At 48.4% G+C, this 18,643-nt stretch overlaps 2 protein-coding genes across 11 annotated transcripts in view; both read right to left on the minus strand.

Annotated features, from left to right (window-relative positions):
- RUFY3 (RUN and FYVE domain containing 3) overlaps positions 1 to 12,064 on the minus strand; it is a 30,569-nt gene extending 18,505 nt beyond the window's left edge. For 7 of the 10 annotated variants that reach the window (XR_009277540.1, XR_009277539.1, XR_009277541.1 and 4 more), the window contains exon 1: positions 11,519 to 11,829. Coding sequence is in view for 7 of the 10 variants with exons in the window: in XM_058837580.1 (XP_058693563.1) it covers positions 11,519 to 11,816 (298 nt within the window). In the remaining 3 variants the exon portion in view is untranslated. Of the gene's footprint in view, positions 1 to 5,818; positions 6,268 to 11,518; positions 11,830 to 11,988 lie in introns of those variants that run through there. The other 3 variants (XM_058837581.1, XM_058837582.1, XM_058837588.1) reach the window with 3 other exon arrangements.
- Positions 12,065 to 15,304: 3,240 nt separating this feature from the next.
- On the minus strand, positions 15,305 to 16,979 carry UTP3 (UTP3 small subunit processome component). The gene has a single exon (XM_058838970.1). The coding sequence runs from the start codon at positions 16,906 to 16,908 to the stop codon at positions 15,364 to 15,366; it is 1,545 nt and encodes a 514-aa protein (XP_058694953.1). The 5' UTR covers positions 16,909 to 16,979; the 3' UTR covers positions 15,305 to 15,363.
- Positions 16,980 to 18,643: the final 1,664 nt, after the last annotated feature.

Here is an 18,643-nt window from a genome sequence, read left to right on the forward strand (position 1 = left end):
GATGGCTTTGGGGCTCTCCTGACAGGTGTCACGGCTTCCCAAGAGCTGTCTCTGACGCTTCCCGGGACCCTGGGACTCGCATGATGCTGATCATCCCGGGATCCCTACTGCACACAGCGAGGGGAAGCCACACACCGCCACTGCAAGGTCTTTTATCTAACACCGAGAGGTTGGAGTTCTCTCTTCATCCAAAGCATAAACAGGGTGGAGAATATAACCAAAACCAGATTTACCAGTACCTGGCTGACAGGGCCAGAGAGAACTGACAGGCTTCATTTCATCTTTCTCATTTATTTTTAACCCTCAGCAAGTAACCCATGTAAAGCTCCCAGAGAAATATCCAAAGGAGTCCCAAATATTTCCTTCTCTTCCATCCCTACAAGCCATAATCCTACCTCCCTGCTATAGCAGGCACTGCATGAATTTCAACTGCTACTACGGCATTTGCATAGATTTAGAGGCAAAAACACACACTTAATTAGCACTTTCTTTCCTATTTTCATTCATTCTCCATGCATCCAGCTGCACTTTGCATAGAGTTCGTTGCTTCTTGTACATTTTCCCGCTTGTCTGGAAATTCCATCAAGCAACAGTGAGGGGAAAAACAACTTCCCACAGAAGAATCACAAAGAACTGAAACTCTATAGCTCTGTAACTCTATAGCTTTCCATGGTCCTTATGGGGTGTAAACAATTCAATACTTTTGATTATGATGGAAATGATTGAACTCAGTATGTACCAAGTTTAGAAAACAGGATGACCAAAGCTTTTAAGTCTCCGTAACACGATTAACTCATTCCAACCAGATTCCCAGGAAGATTAGTATTATGGAACTGAATATCCCATTGCAATGAACACTCAAGCCAGTTCTCCAGGAAGGGACCAGAGAAATTGTCTCTAATATATGAATCAGGAAAATCCCATCTGGTATTTGGACAAAGGAGGGTTTTACAGGCACTCCCTTTGCTGACCCAGCAGCAGCATCCCACTGAAGGAGCAGGGATACCTTCCCAAGCCAAAGAAAGCTTTTGCAAGTAAACCCCAGGAGAATGCAACAGCATCAAAATTATTTCACACTGCTGCTCAACAGTTACTTTATTATTAAGGTTTGAAGTTATTAGGCTAAAATAGATTTGAGAGTCTAAACCTTTCTGAACCAATGAGCATCACCTCACACAGAGCATCTTGACAGGAGAACTAAGATCCTCCAAAAAGAGATGAAATAGAATCACAGACTGCCTTGGGTTGGAAGGGACTTGGAAATTCATCCCATTCAACCCCCTGCCCCTGTTCCCTACATGGGACACCCCAGCCTGGCCTTGGACACTTCCAGGGATCCAGGGGTAGCTGCAGCTTCTCCAGGAACCCTGTACCAGGGCCTGCCCACTCTCAAACGGTTTACTCTGTTGGAAAGAAAAGGTCACAAGTTTTTAAATAGGTCAGGATTTTAAACATTATGTGTAAGTACAGAAATTTTAAACTCCTAAGGAGAAGCTGAGCTGTCAGTAAAATAACCTAAAAAACCCCAAGGCGTCAGTTTTGGGAAGTGACAGCTGAGCTTGATATAGAAAGTCCTGAGTGATGGTGCCAGGTCAGCCCTGCTGCTGGGAAAGGTTTGGCCCAAATCTGGACAAATATTCCTTCATTACCAAAGGGGAACCTTTGGTCACATTATTATTCTTCAACTGCATTCTGATATTTGTTACCATAGGAACACATTTAATAGCAAATAAAGAGGTCAAGGAAGAAAATTAGGGAGATGCTGTTCATGCTGTAGGGGTTACAAAGCTAATTCTTTCAGTCTGGGTTTGCCAATGTGACTGATCAGGAATTGTTGACAAAGAAAAGGGATCAGCAAAGCATTTCAGCATTACGTTCAAACACCCTGCAATCCCAAAATCAGGGAAGCCACTAGGGAGTCTCCAGCCTGGAATGCCAGGAACCATCTACTCAGAACAGGGTAGCTTAAAAAAACCATTTATTTTAAAACCCACTGCATAAAAATTCCATCTCTAAATACATACATCTACAGAGAGCCTTGCATACAGAAGAACAGCCAAAGATCTGCAACAAACCAGAAGGAAATAAAAGGAAATAAAGAAGTACAGACAACTTGGAAATTCCCAGCCCACCCTCCATTGCACCTATGGGACAAATAAACACCCAGTGTACATCACATGAAGTCACAGCTCAATCCCATCCTAAGTCTTACTCCCATCTCCACATGACTGCCATCAAATCATTACCCAATTTCTCTGTGTTGCAACTGTGTGCAGCTATATGGAATGTTTCTGCACAACCAGCCTGGCTTCAGAGGGAAAGACATGACTAACTGCCGTGGGAAATTTCCCATCCTATTGTAGTCCTTGATAGTTTACACCAAGAAAATAAAAACCCAAACCCTTGGGTTTTTTTCTCCATCTTTCACTTCCCAGTTCAGTTGACACTCAAGTGGTTTCACTGCAGCCCTTTGGACTCTCCACCTCTGAGGGATATGAAGCTCCACCAAGTTCCCCAGCTCTGACTTCATTTAGACTGACACAGCTTAAAAAGAGCAAAGAAATCAGTAATTTCTGAATTCAAATCTGGATTACATGACCTAACTGCTATTCCCAAGATTTATGACCACAAACATGCTGCAATTCATTTACCTTGCATTTACTGACTTCACATTTCTTCTATTAAATCTGGTCTCCAGCTCCTTCAGACTTCTCATCAATTTAGGGGTTTCTATCATCCCATGTGTTTTAAGAGGTTTTTTCCAACTACAGAGTCATCTCACACAGGTTGTACACACCTGAAAGATTCCTCCCACTCTCTGTACGAGTCAGATTTGTTTTGTAATGGGAAAGGCCGGAAGCACTGAGAAATTCCACCTCTCCCACAACTTCACTGTTTCTATTCCACACTACTAGAGAAACCCTAACCCAAGTTAACAGTTGCCAGTTTGCAAAACAAAAGTACAACCAGTGAGGTTATGCTGCTTCCCTAAACCATTCTGAAGTACACAAAGAAACATGGAAAAACACTTGGGTAGAAAATGCAGAGAAAAGGTAAAATCTGACAGACGATTCAATAACCAGTGTAACAGATTAATGGGCAGGAGGTTTTAAGAAGAACTTTCGCTTTTCCTGAAGAGCTCTACAACTCCTCGTCAGGGTATTCTACACAAGCACGTGTCAGTAACTAACACTTTGAAATTACTGGCCAAAAAAGAAGAAGAAGTCTCACTTTGGCCCTAGAGAAAAGATAAAATTCTCTTTCCATCTTATAAATTTGAATTCTAATTTCTCCTCTTAGTGCAAATAGATGAGGACTAACAAAAGGAGAAATACTGTAATTCTTGGAAGTTCTCTCACGTTCGCACAGGTATTCCTTCTGGATGCTACTACAAGGTCATCCCATGAGGATAAAAATTCCCATGAGGAGATCTACTGTGAAGCTCCTCATGATTATTCCAGACAGAAATTTAACATCCAGTAAAACAGCCTAAAAAAGTTTGGTGTAACTTCTCTCCAAAGCTGAGACCAGTGCTCAATGCCATCCATACACACACTCCGTTCAACACTGAACAGAAACACAACCCCAGTGGTTTTGATCTCCATCCTTGAAGTTGCCTCAAAGACCATCACACACTGCAAGCAAACGAGGTTAACAACCACCTTTCACCTGTCACATTTAATTTTGAGGGGCCTGCAGAGAATAGTAAGGTTCTGAGAGTCTTATTAAGAATCACAGCTTGTTTAAAAAAAACAAGTTATTTTTCTAATCTGAGCAGATTTACAGTAAACAGCAGAATCTGCTTATTTTCATATGCCCACAGAATTGTTTCAACCAACTGGAAAAGTGTATTATTGCTTTAATTGTTAAATTGAGCGGCCATGCTACAGGTTATATGGAAAATACATGGTTGCAAGCAACTCAATATCTGCTGCTTGTTTTTAATTTGAAGGTAAGTTTTGCTTAGTTGCTCCCAAGCTCTGTGCAGGACTGGAATTGCTGTGCCTGGCTCTGAAGGCAGGAGAGCTGCTTGAGGGCTGATCACAGGGTGAAGAGAGGCCAGGGACAAACCTCTCCAGAAGCAGCAAGAGCGGAGGGACAGCAAATGGAAAGCTTCAAATCTTCATTCCAACAAGCTGTCAGATTCGGTACTTACTGCAATATATGCGTGACATGTCTTGATTTCTAAGGAAGAAACTGTCCCACTTCCTTATGCCTTTGGCACAATTCTACAGCTTTTTTTTTTTTTTGCCTTCTTCGTAACGCCTACCTTTGCACATCAGGGTTTTTTTTTAATGGAGACACTCCCAGGGCCATGAGCCCCTGCTCCTGTACCCCTGACCTGTGCACAGCCTGCAGACACAGCAGCAGTGCTGATGCAGTAGCAGCAGACCCAAGGCTGGGATACAGCTGTGTCAGCTTTCCTATTGTCAACGCTTTTCCTGACCTTCTCTGCTCCAAATACACTTGGATCCAAATACACATCCCCAAACAACCAGTGAGCAGCCTTAATTTACGCATGCCGAAAGATCTCCTGGGAGGTTGTTATGGTTTTGCTATTTTGCATTTATTTTTGACATATGAATTAAATAATATGGTAAAGAAATGAGCAAACGCTGTTTTCTAACCCCTCTCTGGTATTCACCAGAGAGTGACCGTAATTACACCTTGAAAAACACTGGAGTAAACCAAGGAAGGTCTCAGTGTCACACACAACAACACAGGAACTGGAAGACAGGTGAATTCCTGCTCACCCTGTACTCACCTCCCCGAAGCCCTGGGATACACTTCAGAGGGAATGTTACATTCCTCCTTTTCAAACCTCTGTCTGGTATCCCACTGCGTGACTAAGTACTTGGCAAGCCAAATCCAAACCCAAGGGCTACTGTCACTGAAAGCAGCTGTCTAATGGAAATTAAATTATCCCCTGGAAATTTATTTTAAAGCTTAAGTCCCCACCACAATTTCACCACCCTCATTCAGCAAGACAGTGTAAGAAACTGCTGACTTAACCGGGCAGCATCAAACGGGTCAAGCCAGACAAGGTGGAGTGGCATTTCAGGAGTTACTGGAAAAGGGGCAGGCGTGAGAAGATGGGCCCTCCTCGCTCTAAAACCAAAAGGTGCATCCAGCAAGGGCACTCAGAACCTCAGCACCTGCAAAAACTCACCACCTCTCCCTCTTCCCCGCTTGTTTATCCCCAGAGCACTGCGCATATGTCCCCTCACGCTTTTTAGTACTCTCAGAGCATTCAATTCTCGTCCTGCTATTAAACTGTTCACCAACCCAAACGACAAATCCTTTTTCCAGGGGAAAGCGAGATGTGCCACATCCATCCCCACGTTCCAGGCTCCCAAGGCATGACAAACAGCAGAGGCGAGCTGGGCCACCGTGATGGCATCGTCACCTGACAATGGGCATCGCTGCGTAATCGCTGGGGCTTTCCAAAAACTCCCCACGACCAGGCACACGCTGGGGCGCTGCTCCCCCGGGACCAGCTGGCAGCTCCCTAGCACAGCCACCAGCCCCGGTTTAAGGGCAGAATCACCATTACATCTTCTCCCTGATCACACATCCCGCTTCTCTTCCTTCCTGAGATACACAAACCTGCTACGGCTAAAAGGATAATTCATCAGCCATGTGCCTTAAAGGGCTGCGTTAGGAACTCGGAGGGCAATGTGAAGCAGCGATCGGGCTCGGTGCTGTGCCCAGGCTCTGCAGGAGGGCCACGAGCTCCTGGAGCCGCCCCCTCCCCAGCCGTGCAGCGGCGGACGGAACAAAGCCGGCCCGGGGCTCCCGGGGCACGGCCGGACCGTACCTTCGTGGGTAGGCTCGGGGTCGGGTGTCAGCGAGATGTCATCCAGCTCACGCAAGCACAGCCACTCTCCGTCCATGGACACGCGGAATTTGCAAAGATAGATGGTCTCCATGGCAGCCTGAGTGATCTTGTCTGTGGTGGGGGTTGGCATGTCGCTTTGAGGCGTCAGAGCAGACATGATGACTCAGCTGGTACAACAACAACGGGGGCAAAATAAGGACTAAAAACAAAAGCTTTCTGAAGAAGAAAATCGGAAATACCTTGCGATTAAAGGACAGATTGCTCAGGATCACAGAGGCTGCTCTGGCCTTTTCATAGATCAAGCAAGGTAAAAACGCTGCTCCTTCCCGCTTAGCTCTGCCTCCCTCCTTTCCACCGACTGCCGTCGTCTCCAGCTATGCTAGAGGCCACTGATCCTCAGCATCCACAGAAAAGCCGGCTTCTGCACCAGAGGCAGCAGGGAAAAACAAGTAAAAAAATAGAAAAAGAAAAAGAAAAAAAAAAAGCAGCAGAACAAAAAAATAACGTCTTCCTCTGGTGATGACCCCAGGAAAAAAACAAAGGACGAGCGGAGAGGCAGAGCCCCGGTGTGCCGAGATGCGAGCGCTGCTCGCCTCTCCCGGCGCAGCCCGGGCAGCGAGTGCCGCCGGGATTGGCTGTGCGCAGGGAGCAGGGTGGCGACCAAAATGGCTGACTAATGAACTGAGCTGGAAATCCAGGCTCATGTGATCGCCTGCGATTGCCAGGATGCTGCCGAGACGCTGCCGATGCGGGGCCGGCAGGCAGGCGCTCCTCGGCACAGCGCTGTGCCAGCCCGCCGGGGAGCGGGCACGGCACCGCCGCACCCCCAACCATCGCCCCCGAATACAAAGGAGCAGCTCCAGCAATACAAAGCCGCATTTGTATTCCGCTCGCATCCCTGCGTGCCGCTACAGGAATTCAATCGGCACCTTTGTTTTCACGGGAGATGTTGTCGGGGTTTATTCGCTGTTCCACCTTCTCAGGGGGCGCCTTGGAGCTAAAATTTCCCATGTATAAAAAAATATTAGGACGGATTTATTGTCTCAGAGTAATGGCAAGGGAAAAATGATCTGGCTCGAAGCTCTCCAGTGACTGAGGATGAAGCTCTGTCAGCAGGGCACGTGCACATGGAAGGACAATAAAGGAGAACACCACAAACACTGTGACCCAATCTCACACTTGAAAAATCTCCCCTGAAAATTGGACCGCTCAGGTGAGGCTGACAAAGAAATATTGTCTCTCAGCAGGGAGAGAAATGGGCTTTCAAGCTCTCAACAATAATATCATCATAGTATTTTACATTAGCAGCACTGCATTCCCTGTCCCTTCCTGGCTGGCTGAACCTCACCTGTGTCCTCAGCCCACAGGGTCCTGCTGCTGGGGAACAAGAGGTCCCACATCACCAGACAGGCTTCTCATTCCCAAGGTCACCATAGTGCCACCACCCACTTCAGTGATGCTATCAGGCACCAGTAAATTACCTTATCTGACTTCATTCCTGTGTGGCTCCAGTAGATTTGGGGAGAGGAGATGTACAACATCTATCTGAAATGGATGGACAGTCAGCCTTGGAGAAGGCCGTCACCAGAACAATATTTTGATAAGAACATGTGCCCCACATACAGAACCTTGATTATTCTTCCTGCTTTTTTTCTCCCTAAGAAATAGTCAAAAGGATGTACATCTGCTTCTTAAGGATGTGAAATGCCAAAACAGATTGCTGGATACAGAATTCAGCACCCCAATGCATACAGCCTCCGGAAAAAAATGGTACCCGTCATGGAAAAGCCTCATGAAACTGGGAAAAGGGATTAGGAGCTGCTATTTCTGACTGGCAAGAGGAAGCAGCTGCTTTCAGTGAAAACTTCCTGCTCAGTGCAGCACATTTTGACTCAGCAACTCTTTCCCCATTAGGCCAAACCCAACCAAGCACCACGCAGCCCCTTCTGACAGCAACACAATTATTTCACAGAGAACAAGAATTACTATTGTTTCTTCTCTCCAAGAGAACAGAGTTTATAAATCGTGCTGACAGCATCTTAACTCATATTTTATACACCCTTTCAGCAATCACAGCCTCTAGCTGCAGCATCCACATCGCACCACCCCAAATTCTCAACACAGTGCAAGTGGTCGTGTCCCAGCTGCTACAGAACAGCTGCTGGCCCTGGCTAACCCTTGGACAGGGTCTAAACAAACAGCACACACAGCTGAAACAAACCCTTTAGAATCAACAAAGTACCATAAGCTATTGCTCAAGCTATTATCCAACAGATCTCATTATTGGACAGTTTAATTTCTCTGTTTTCAAAGCAATTAAAAACACTAATGACACTGGGCGTAGCCCTGCAGCTCCCATTTCACAACACGGGTCTTCAGCTGAACTCAAGGCAAGTGCCCCGCACATCAGGATCACAGGCAAGGTCTTCTAAAAAGATTAGGAACTGTTCAGCTTCCATTGGTTTACTTTTAACTTGAAGAAATAATAGAAGCCAGTAATTCCCTTCCAGCTGAGTTCTATTTTCAGGCTCCTTTATGCAATGATCCTGCTGCAAATACTCCACAGGGATACTGGAAGTACTTGGAAAATGTTCTTTAACTTTGACTTAGTTCCAAAACCAAAAAAAATAAGCAAAAAGAAAAAAAAAATCCCAACCAGGAATTGTTTAATTTACTGACTTGTGACCTTTTAATCACCACCTGAAAACCACAAGACAAACCTTCCCTTATCCCCATCCTGTACCCCAAAGTGATAAAAGCAACAAAGCATCTCATGAAGATATCAAATATTTGTATTTTCATAAAACCTCGCATACAACTACCAGGCAACTCAAGAGCATCTGATAGGGCTCCATCAGGGTTCCAGGATGGTCATGGACACAGGAAAACCCAAATCATGGATAAATGCGGAGGAGGTTGTGCAGGATGAACCACTTTCTCCATGTCAAACCAGTCAGGCTACCTTGACTGGTCCTACAAATCATGCTAGGAGCTACACTTTGGCACAAGTTCTCAGAGGCTTTGGCTAGGCTGCAAAACATAGCAGGGTTCTGCCAAAACATTTTTAAGATGAAAGAATCACCCACTGACTGCATTGGAATTTTAAGACCGAACACCAAGCACTCAGTCACCAATATTTGGGAGTGGTGTACAGCTGCACTGCAAAGTAGTTCGAGTTTCAAAGATGAATTAATTTGAATTATCTACATAAATAAATCCAAACAAATTTCCAAGCCACCCTTAGGACTCCAGGGAGCATCTTTGGGTATACTTTTATTTTCAAAGCATGTAAGCAATTTATGTTTCCATGTTTAGAAGAAAGTTTTCCCCCTCACTGCGTTGAGACTGCAAAGCAAAAAGGACAAAGCCATCTCTGACACGGAATGTAATCTAAAAAGATAAAATTAGCAACACAGCATCTACATGGCAAAGTCAGCTTCTGACTCCTCTGCCAGCACAAATATGCACATTACCTCAAATACCAGCTACTCCCAACCCTGCAAGCTCAAACTGGAATCAGCAAGAGGAAGCTTAAGAACCCAAATATCAGTAACAATTTCTTCATTAACAAGTGACAAGTTTTTCCATACCTACTGTGAAACACGGACATCTTATTTAAGGATTGAACTCTCATAACTGAAGGAAAGGGAAGGAAAAGTCTATTTCAAGTATCATGGTATTGGCTAGGCTTTCAGAGAGAAGAAGGAAAGGTTTGGGGTTTGGTTTATGGTTTTTTTAAGGGCAGCCTAATCAAGTTACTTTCAGTGTGTTTTAAATGCAGGTCAGCATGTTTAAGTACAGCATCTTGTTCCATCTGTCTGGAACCACCTGTAACGGGTAAGCAGATGCTGCTGCCATGACAAACTTTTGCAAACTCCTTCCCTAAGCAGCTCAGGTGTTCACCTCATGTTTGGAATCAGCTGAGAATATAACAGAATAGTTCAAGGATTGAGTTTTAACAGGAACAAAAAAAAGAAAGAATACTTGAAATAAACCTCCAAAATATTGTGAAATACTGACTTTTTGGTGTAGTGGCTACTGCCTCCCTGTAACACCTAAGACTTCGCAACAGAACTGCTCCTGCTGCTCTGTGGGAACAAATGAAAGATGCTCTTAGAAATGTGAGAACCGGAAAAAAACCGCAATAAGAAAAAAGAGATAGTGGGGAAAAGTGATTTACTGACAGAGTTTGCCCCAGAGGAAACAGAGGCTAAGACACCACGCAAATAGATGCTGATTCCTGTTCCCTCCAGCCACTGCTAGCACTGCACCAGTCAGTCCCTGAGCGAGCTGTGACACACGGTACAGCACAGGCAGCTCCACCTCCACGGCTCACAAAAACAAGGCAACTTTTATATGCATCTTGTAGAGGGTTTTCACAAAGCTTACGTGAACAATCGCTGCAGAAGAAAGCTGACACAGGAAAAAGCATTGCTCAACCACTGAGCTTCTCCACTAAGTCCTGGTGCACAAATGTGCTCATCTCAATGCTACGGTTCCCCCACAGCCAGGTAAGAGCTTCTCACAAAGTTTGAAAAGCTAAGATGAAATATTTTTCTTGACCTCTTCTTTTATATCTTTCTGTTTTCTCTACTGAGAAGTAGCTCAATCCCTTGCATGCACATCACAGGGTTTACTATGGGTAAAGATCTCCTGATTAGGGAAAAATCACAAGTAAAACTGAAGGTTTTGACAGGGGCCTGTCGTTTCAAACAACAATTAAGCAGAGAGGGACTTTGAACGCAAGTTGGCAGTCACAGAGAGTCCTTCACAGAGCTCAGAGCAAAGTCAGGGTATTTCACCTCCTCTTGGCATTACAGAGATGGACTTCTTACCTCACTGGTTCTTGCTCTGCTGAGTAATGCCTTCAAGTACATCAGCTTCCAAAGGAGAGAAAAAACAGATACCCAGTCCAAACAAATCAGCTCCTGAGTGAGTGAATGCTCACCTGGGACAGGAGGTGACAAAGCAAAGGCCAGAAGCTCAGTCACACACACTCTGGCACCAGCCCAGAGGATGAAGCTGCCGGTTATTTTTAGGGTGGATGGAAGAGAGAGAGATCTCATATATGCACCCATGCGTGTACTTCTTATTTGATTTTAAAACACACCCAAGTATTCAGAGTACTCCAGCTTCCCCAAATACACCATAAGAACATCATAACGAATCTTAGGAAGGAGAACGCTATTTGCCAACCAACACGCTCCACACAGCGATGCACTTCAGCCTCTTCAGGTCTCCAGCGTGCAGTGCCCTCGCCTCGAATTTGTGCTCGGCACCAACAGCAGGAGGAAGCCCGAGCGGGGGTTCCCCAGCCCCTAAAGTACACCCCGCGTCCAGGACAGCCTGTTGGATTTGCAAGGGCGGCACCGATTCTCCTGGAAGGGCTCTGTGTGTGTGTGCGGCTGGCTTCGCTGAGCTGCTGGCCCAGCACGGCTGCCACCCCCCGCCCCCCAACCTCCTGCCGCCCTTCCCACGGCCGGGGCTCCCGCGTCCCCCCGCAGCCCCGCGGGGCAGGGGCAGCTCCGGAGCGGGTGCCCCGAGCCCGGCGCGTCCCCCGCCCGGAGCGCTCGGGCCAGGGGCACCCCGGCGGCGGAGCGGCGCCCAGGGACCCCCGGCCCGCCGCCCGCCCCGCCCCGAGGGAGGCTCCCGGCCCGGGAGCAGCCCCGCGGTACTCACGGGCTCCGTCCGGCCCCGGGTAGCTCAGCACCAGCACGGGCAGCTCGGCCCCGCCACGGGGCGCCGGGGGTCTCCACAGCCCGGGCGGCGCGGCCGCGGCGCCGCCTCCATGGCCGGGGTAGAGGAGGAAGAACGGCGGCGAGGCAGGGCGCGCCTCCTCCTCCTCCTCCGCCACCGCCGCCGCCTCCCCGGGCTCGGGCCGCCGCTCCATGCCGGGGGGCAGCTCTGCTTCGGCCCCGTCCCGGGAACTTTCCGCCGGCGGCGGCGGCGGCAGCGCTGCCCGCTTCGCCTCCGCCATCGCCGCCCCGGCCCCCGCCCCGCCCCGGCCGGGAAGCGCCGCGGCCGCCCCCGCCCCCGTCCCCGCGGGCTCCCCCCGCTCCGCCGGGGAGCGGCTCGGCCCGGCCCGGGGGGCACGGCAGCGGACGAGCACCCCCAGAGCCGCCGCCCTCTCATGGTGCAGGGGCTCTTACCCGGGAAACGGAGCCGGGGCACCATCTCCTGCCTCCCTCCGGCGTGAGAGCTCACGGACAGCAGCGTTTTGAGATCCTGGGACAAAAGGTGACAAAGTCCAAGTATATTCTTTGCTATTAAAACTGCCAAATACAGCGTACTACTGGGAATTTCACTCGGCAGATTCTTTCAGAAGACAAGGCAATTAATGTGGACTGTGGGGTTGTCAGTAGGCAGAAAGCACATAAATCTGCCAGTTTTTAAAGAATGTCCTGCCTTCCGTGCACTTGGGTTAAGCTGAAACACGTTGCTGCTTTCTTTTTAAATCTCACATTAGAATTGCAAAAGCAAGGCTGTAAAGGTTACTGATTGCTAGAGACTGATTTTCCAGCGCTGCCCCATGTCAGGCAACATGTTGCAACCAATTGAACAGATGCTTTAATCCACTTTACAAATCTCACAGCTGAATGTTTGAATTTCTACGTGCTAACAAGAGTAAAACAAAGCCCAGACTGTGTGTGATGGAATATTATGGAACACAGCTAGGAAAACCTTGACAAAAGCCAAGGCAGCAGCAAATGTATTTCCATGTGAGTTAGTCAATATATTTTCCTGGCCCTGTAAAAAGAAATTTCAGGTTGTGGTGCAGAAAGCATTGCCGCCCTCTCTGCCACTGTACTTTTCTGCCCGAGCTTCCAAAGGCAACCAGGCTTCCTCTGGATGCTCATCATCCCCAAGGATTATGTGTTCCAAGTGCAGAAAAACAAAAGAATAGCTCATACCTTGGAGCTTACTACACTTGGCCTGTGTCAGTTGAAATGGGAATCATTTATGTGCAGGTGTGGGCAGGACTGACTGTCCCTTGGATTACTGCACTCACAGCGAGCGGGTGGAAAGGACACAGGGCAGTTCTTCCACTGCCGTGAGGGTGATAGAGGTGAGACAAAGCTGTTACCTGAGGTGAGTCTCCACCTGCTTTAGGTGCTGCTGAGGCTGCCCGTCCTCTCCAAGCAGGACCCTGGCAAGGACAAGTGCCATCTCATGGCTGAAGCATTTCTTGGCAGTGTCAGCACCTTCTCCACAAGCAGTACTGGAAAAGGGAAAAAGCAACATTAACCATGACTTTGATCCACTCCTTGCTTCTTTCCCCGATCACCTGTGGTCCTTGCTTGATTTCACACATCCATTTTCATAGGGATTTTCAAAACCTGTTCACCACCAGGAATTTCCCTTCAGCACAAAACATTACTCCAAGTATTTCTTAGAGACACTGTACATCATCCCCTGCTCACACAGCATTGATAATCACACCATTCCCATCATCAGCCATACATAAAACCATGCGGGAATTATGTTGATGGCTTGGTCCAATCTCTGAACTAATCAAGTGGACATAATGCCTGGTTAATCTTCATTAACCCACGAGCTGTGCTGTGCCATCTGCCGGCAGGCAGGGCCGGGCCGCTGACACGCCGTGCTCCCTCTGGCCTTCAGCCTAATCCCAGAGTTTCCGGGGGAGGCGTCTGTCATGGGACACCAATTTGTTATTTCCTTTATTTACTGCTCAGATAGAAGTCTCCAGAATTTTGCTTGCCAGCTGCTCGGAGCTTTCCAAGGAAGCACAAAGCCAAATCCATGGCAGACCGTTAGCCCTTCATTTTTGCATCAAGGGTGAAAGATGCCCAAGCCAGTTGTGTAGTCATGAGATGAGGGAGCATCTCTGCTGTGTATTTACCACACCCCCTGTCATGCCTGTTACACAATACCATCCCTTCCCAGATAAAGCACCTAAGCTGCTTTTTTTGCCCAGCATCTTACCCCTTTACTGACCTCTGGGCAAGGCTTCCAGAGCATAGCTCAGCATTATCAGCAGCAGTCTCCAATCGTGATCCCAGTGGGGAGTTAGAGGTGAGAAAATTCTGCTTCCCTCCTCAGCAAGGCTGGGACCTTTCCCCTGGGAAGAAGGAGCAGCCAATACTTGCTCATAGTAAGGGCAGGTGAATAAGCACAGATGTAAGGAGAGCTGGTCAGTGCACCTGAGACAGGACTGTTCCCACCTGTCCAGTTTAAACTTATTGTGTTCCTACCTCTCCCTTCAACAAACAGCCTGGGAAATGATCAAAATATTCTCCAGCCAGCAGTAAACAGCATGTTCCTGGCAGAGGCAGGCCTGGGGTGTTAAGGTTTACACAAGACACCCATGCAAGTGCATTTCACCTGCAGAGCACAAGCAGAGCACCTACATGCTTGTATTACAGAACCTGACCTGTCACAGGATTGAGAGCACACACTTGTCTCTTGGCTTCCCCCAAGACCATCACACACACACAACACCCCCATGATATGCAATCATGTCACTAAATAAAGCAATTCTCCTCCCAAAGTAGTTTCATATGGAAAACCGATACCTTTCAGGTGGTATGGTACACAAACCAAGGCACGGGCTCCCTGAAACCTGTCCCAGACCCAAGTGCAGGTTCTACTTGAGACAGTTTTTGTTAAACTTCAGAAAAATAATCACTCATTCCTCTTCCACAGCCCAGATTGGAACTGGCTGCTCAGAGTCACCCCCTGGCAAGCATTTCAGCGTGGGGTGAAAATGCATTTACTCACCAAAAGGCATGGAAGTAATCATAACATCCTCACAGATCACCTGCCTACAGGAGACTTAAAGCATTACCCATCTCTAAGGTGGTCCTGCAGCAATGCTTAGTCCTGTAGCAGCAGACAACATTGAACATTTATCACAGGAGAAGTTAATATGTTTATCACATATATGGTTATAAAATCCAGACAAGTCCTTGCTTTGCTTCGCTGAATTCAGGAAGGGAAGCAGTATTTCAGACCACAAGGGATTAAGTAATTGAAAAATAGTTTAAGATATGTAAATATCTTAAACTACATTTAAGAGCTAACAAAGGCATTAATCAGAATAAAAATTAACTACTATTAACAAACCAGGTCTCTGCAGCTCAACACGGGAACAGGATGGACCAGGACAAGACAGCAAAACAGAGCAGGCAAGTGACCACTGCTGAACCTCTTTCTCAAGCTACCCTCAAGAGGTCCATCCATCCAAGCCCATCTCACCATCAGTCCCACACAGCCCATTTAATTCCCTTTGCCTGATACATTCCTCACAATCTCTTGAGGCTTCCTGTTTAGGGAAACACGACAGCATCACTACAGAGGAAAATACCCTCATACATGTGTGAGGTGTGGAAAGGGGCCCTGCGCCACTCAGAGACGGCACGTTCTAGAAAGAACGCTCTGAAAAAGAAAAACCAAATACCACCCCACCTCCAGTTTCCTGAAGAATAAACCCCACAACATGACGTATAAAATTTTTATTGTACTCAGTACTGCTCCTCGCAGCTCTTACAAAAATATAACTATCACTTCAGCTTCCTGCTCTTCTTAACCCCTGCCCGAATGCCAGACAGTTCCCCGGCATATCTGTGCAGCTCCCTCCGGACTTCGCGGACCTGACCCTTGCGGCGGATTTTGGCTCGCCGGAACTTCTCCCGATGCTTGACCCGGGGGTTGCGATCGATCTTCCTCCTTTTGGGCGTGAGGCCTTTGTTCTTGATCATCTGATAGGTCACCCCTCTCTTTTTACTGGGATCCTCTCCTTCCGACACCGCTGCTTCTTCAAGCGTGTCTTTGTCTCCACGTCTCTTCCTCTTGAGTGCCAGCTTCTCCTCCATCATCTTGTAGTATTTTAGGGCAGCCTCCTCATCCAGCTCCGACTCGTCCGACGATGAAGCAGCAGCAGCAGCCTGGCCATTAACAGGCGCAGAGGCACGTTTTGGTTTGCTTTTGTTGCCATCCATGGTGAGAAACACTGAAAATTTGTTTTCCTTCCGTTGCTTCTGTTCCTTCTTGTCATAGTAGTTCCTCAGAAGCATACGGACCTGTGGGGAAAGCCTTTGGTCTATAACGGCGAGGTCGTTGATGATATTTCTGTACGCCACCAGCCGTTCGATGACCGGGTGACTATGAACCGGCATCCTCTTGGACTTCAAAACCAGATAGAAACTGATATTGGCACAGTAGTTCAGGTACAGGTGATACTTGGTCTGCAAATAGCGACTGCCCTTCCCCTGGGGGATAGTGCCATCTCTGACCATTAGCAGCAGTGGGTGCAACTCATCCTTGATCTCCATGAGCTTCACCTCAAAGTCCTCCATCAGCTGCAGGAGCTCTGGGGACTCCTGCTTCAGCAGCTTCAGCTGCTCCTTCTTGGAAAGGGCCTGCAGATCCTTTTCAATTTTCTGCCCCTTGCTATCGTGGATTTTCCGCTGCTCAGCCAGATAACCCTGGATCATATCCAGACCATAATCATCCTCCCCCAAATCCCGCACCAACCGTCTCTGGATGACCTGAGCCTCCTGCTCCTCTTCCTCCTCCTCAGCATCGATTTCTTGCTGGCTCCGCTTGCCCTTGGCCTGGGCATCAGTTCCATAGTCCGTGTCATAGTAGAGCTGCTTGCGCTGGCCCCAGGAGAGCTCATGGGGGAGCTTGGCTTCTGGATGGCGCTCCTCCAAGTCGCTTTCCATGGACAGGTCCCCCTCTTCATCCTCAAGCTCATTTTCATCTTCATCTTCCTCACCTTCATCTTCTCCATCCTCATCCTCCTCTGCGCTGTACTCCACAAAGGGATTTCGATCCTGCATCTCCTCCTCATCATCCTCCTCCTCCTCCTCGCTCTCCTCGGACAGCTGCAGCCCCAGCACCTCCTCCTCCTCCTCGTCTTCCTCGCTGTTCCCGGCCTCGTCGCCGCTGTCCAGGGCGGCCATCACGGCGTGGAACTGCTCCTCGTGGAATCGCTCCACATCGTCCGCCAGTTCCTCGGGGCCGGCGCTGTCCCCGGGCAGCTCGGCGGGCTCCTCGGCGGGCTCGGCCCGCGGCCGCAGGACGGTGCCGCGCCGGGTCCGCATGGCTCCCACCGCCACCAGCTCCGCCGAGCTTCCCCTTCCGCCGGGTCCCTTCCGTTCACTGCCGAGCCCTTCCTGTTCCAGGGCCCGGGAGTGTTCACGCCCCCGGGAGAGGGGGAGTGCCCGGCCAGCCCGCGGGAGGAGGCGTTTCTGCTGTGCCTGCTTTGGGAGGGCGGTGATGCTACGTGGAAAAAAAAACCAAAAGCCTTTTGTTTCGTCCTCGGGGTTTTTTCTTCCTCTAGAAGTTCAGCCAGTACAGCTGCTGTCTTCCCGGTCATCTTACAGCAACGAAGAGAAAAACATGGAAAGCCGTGACACCCGTGCCCTTGTAACCAAAACGTGGTACTCAGTTCCCTACGACCAGATCAAACTCGGAGAGAAGCACAAGTATTTGCAAACCTCCGAGGTTTAGACATGAACTCTCCCGAGCCTTTCCCATCACCGAATCGCAGTTTTACGGGGATACGAGTCCCGGCAAGAGCCAGGCCCGTTCCTGGGGCTGCAGGGCAGCTTCATGCTGCACAGCTCGGCAGCTGCTGCTTCATCACCTCTGCACTCCTTCAGCCTGTCCCCTTGTGCCAAGGGATCCGTGCGTCCCAGAAAAGGAACAATTCGGATTTTTCAACACCCGGGGACCCCTCACTAGGAGGGCTTTTAACTCAGTTTGTACTTAACTCGCCTCTGCATTGTTATCCTGTGTTTTTGTCTATCAGCCATGAGAGAGCACCATCCCAGCTCCCACCCTTCCCAAGGGAAAATGACATGAATGCCGAGCCACAGGGAAGCAGTCTGCTTTTATGAGCTGCAGGCAGCCCTGCCACACGAAAGGAGTAATTGGACACAAGAATTAGTGTACTCCAGGCTGAGAAACCCAGAGCCTGATAAATCAGGCATTCAGACGTCCTGGCAAGAGCAGTTCTGCATACAAGTGCAGGGGCTTTTTTCTCACCACAGAACAGGTGCAGGCATATTTATAAATGCTCCTGTCCATCTTTTTGTCGAAAAAAAAAAACAACAGGTCAAGCAGGTATTCAAATTAGCTGAAACAGTGTGAGGTGCATAGCTTTACTCACTTTTGGGTGATTCATTTGGATTCTGATCAATCTGATGGCAAGCAGGTCTCAGTTTTGGTGATACGCTCAGTCTCTTCACCTGGTCCCCTCTGGGTAAAAACTTTGTTGCACAAAGACAGTTTTTGCCCCAGACCACTTTTCCAAATCCACCCCTGCCAGTTTTCAGCTATCACCTCCCTGGATACAGGTCTGTGGAATAAAGAGCAACAATAACTCGGGATACAATAACTGGAGACACACAGCATCCATTACATTTGTTGGCTGTACCTCAGTGGAAATCCTCACTTGATACTTGGCCGCTAAGTACAACTGTCCTTGGGGACAAGGAGCAGCCTTGTCACCTGCTCAATCCTGCTGGCTTTTTGTGTGAATCCCTGCAGAGACATCTGCAGCCAAGTGCCAGGTTAAAATTCCAGGTAACTTTTGCAGCTGTGACTTAGAGAAACCCAGGCCTTTCTCATGTCCCTGAACTTGACATCTTAAGTGCCCTATTTATTTTCAAGTCTGCCCTTTCAAAAATTTGTATACTAACTTCCACCTGAACTCTCTTGGATTTAAGTGGAATTGACATGTCTCCCAACCCAAAGTTGATTTCCAAGAACAGGAAACAACCCGTGTCTATCCAAACCTTCTCCAGGACTCAGTGAAAACATCAGCCACTTCTG

This window comes from Poecile atricapillus, chromosome 4, assembly GCF_030490865.1.
Source record: "Poecile atricapillus isolate bPoeAtr1 chromosome 4, bPoeAtr1.hap1, whole genome shotgun sequence".
Taxonomy (NCBI): Eukaryota; Metazoa; Chordata; class Aves; order Passeriformes; family Paridae; genus Poecile; species Poecile atricapillus.

Bases quoted from the DNA above. Each gene is read 5' to 3' on its own strand.
- UTP3 (XM_058838970.1), bottom strand. From the start codon at position 16,908: ATGCGGACCCGGCGCGGCACCGTCCTGCGGCCGCGGGCCGAGCCCGCC.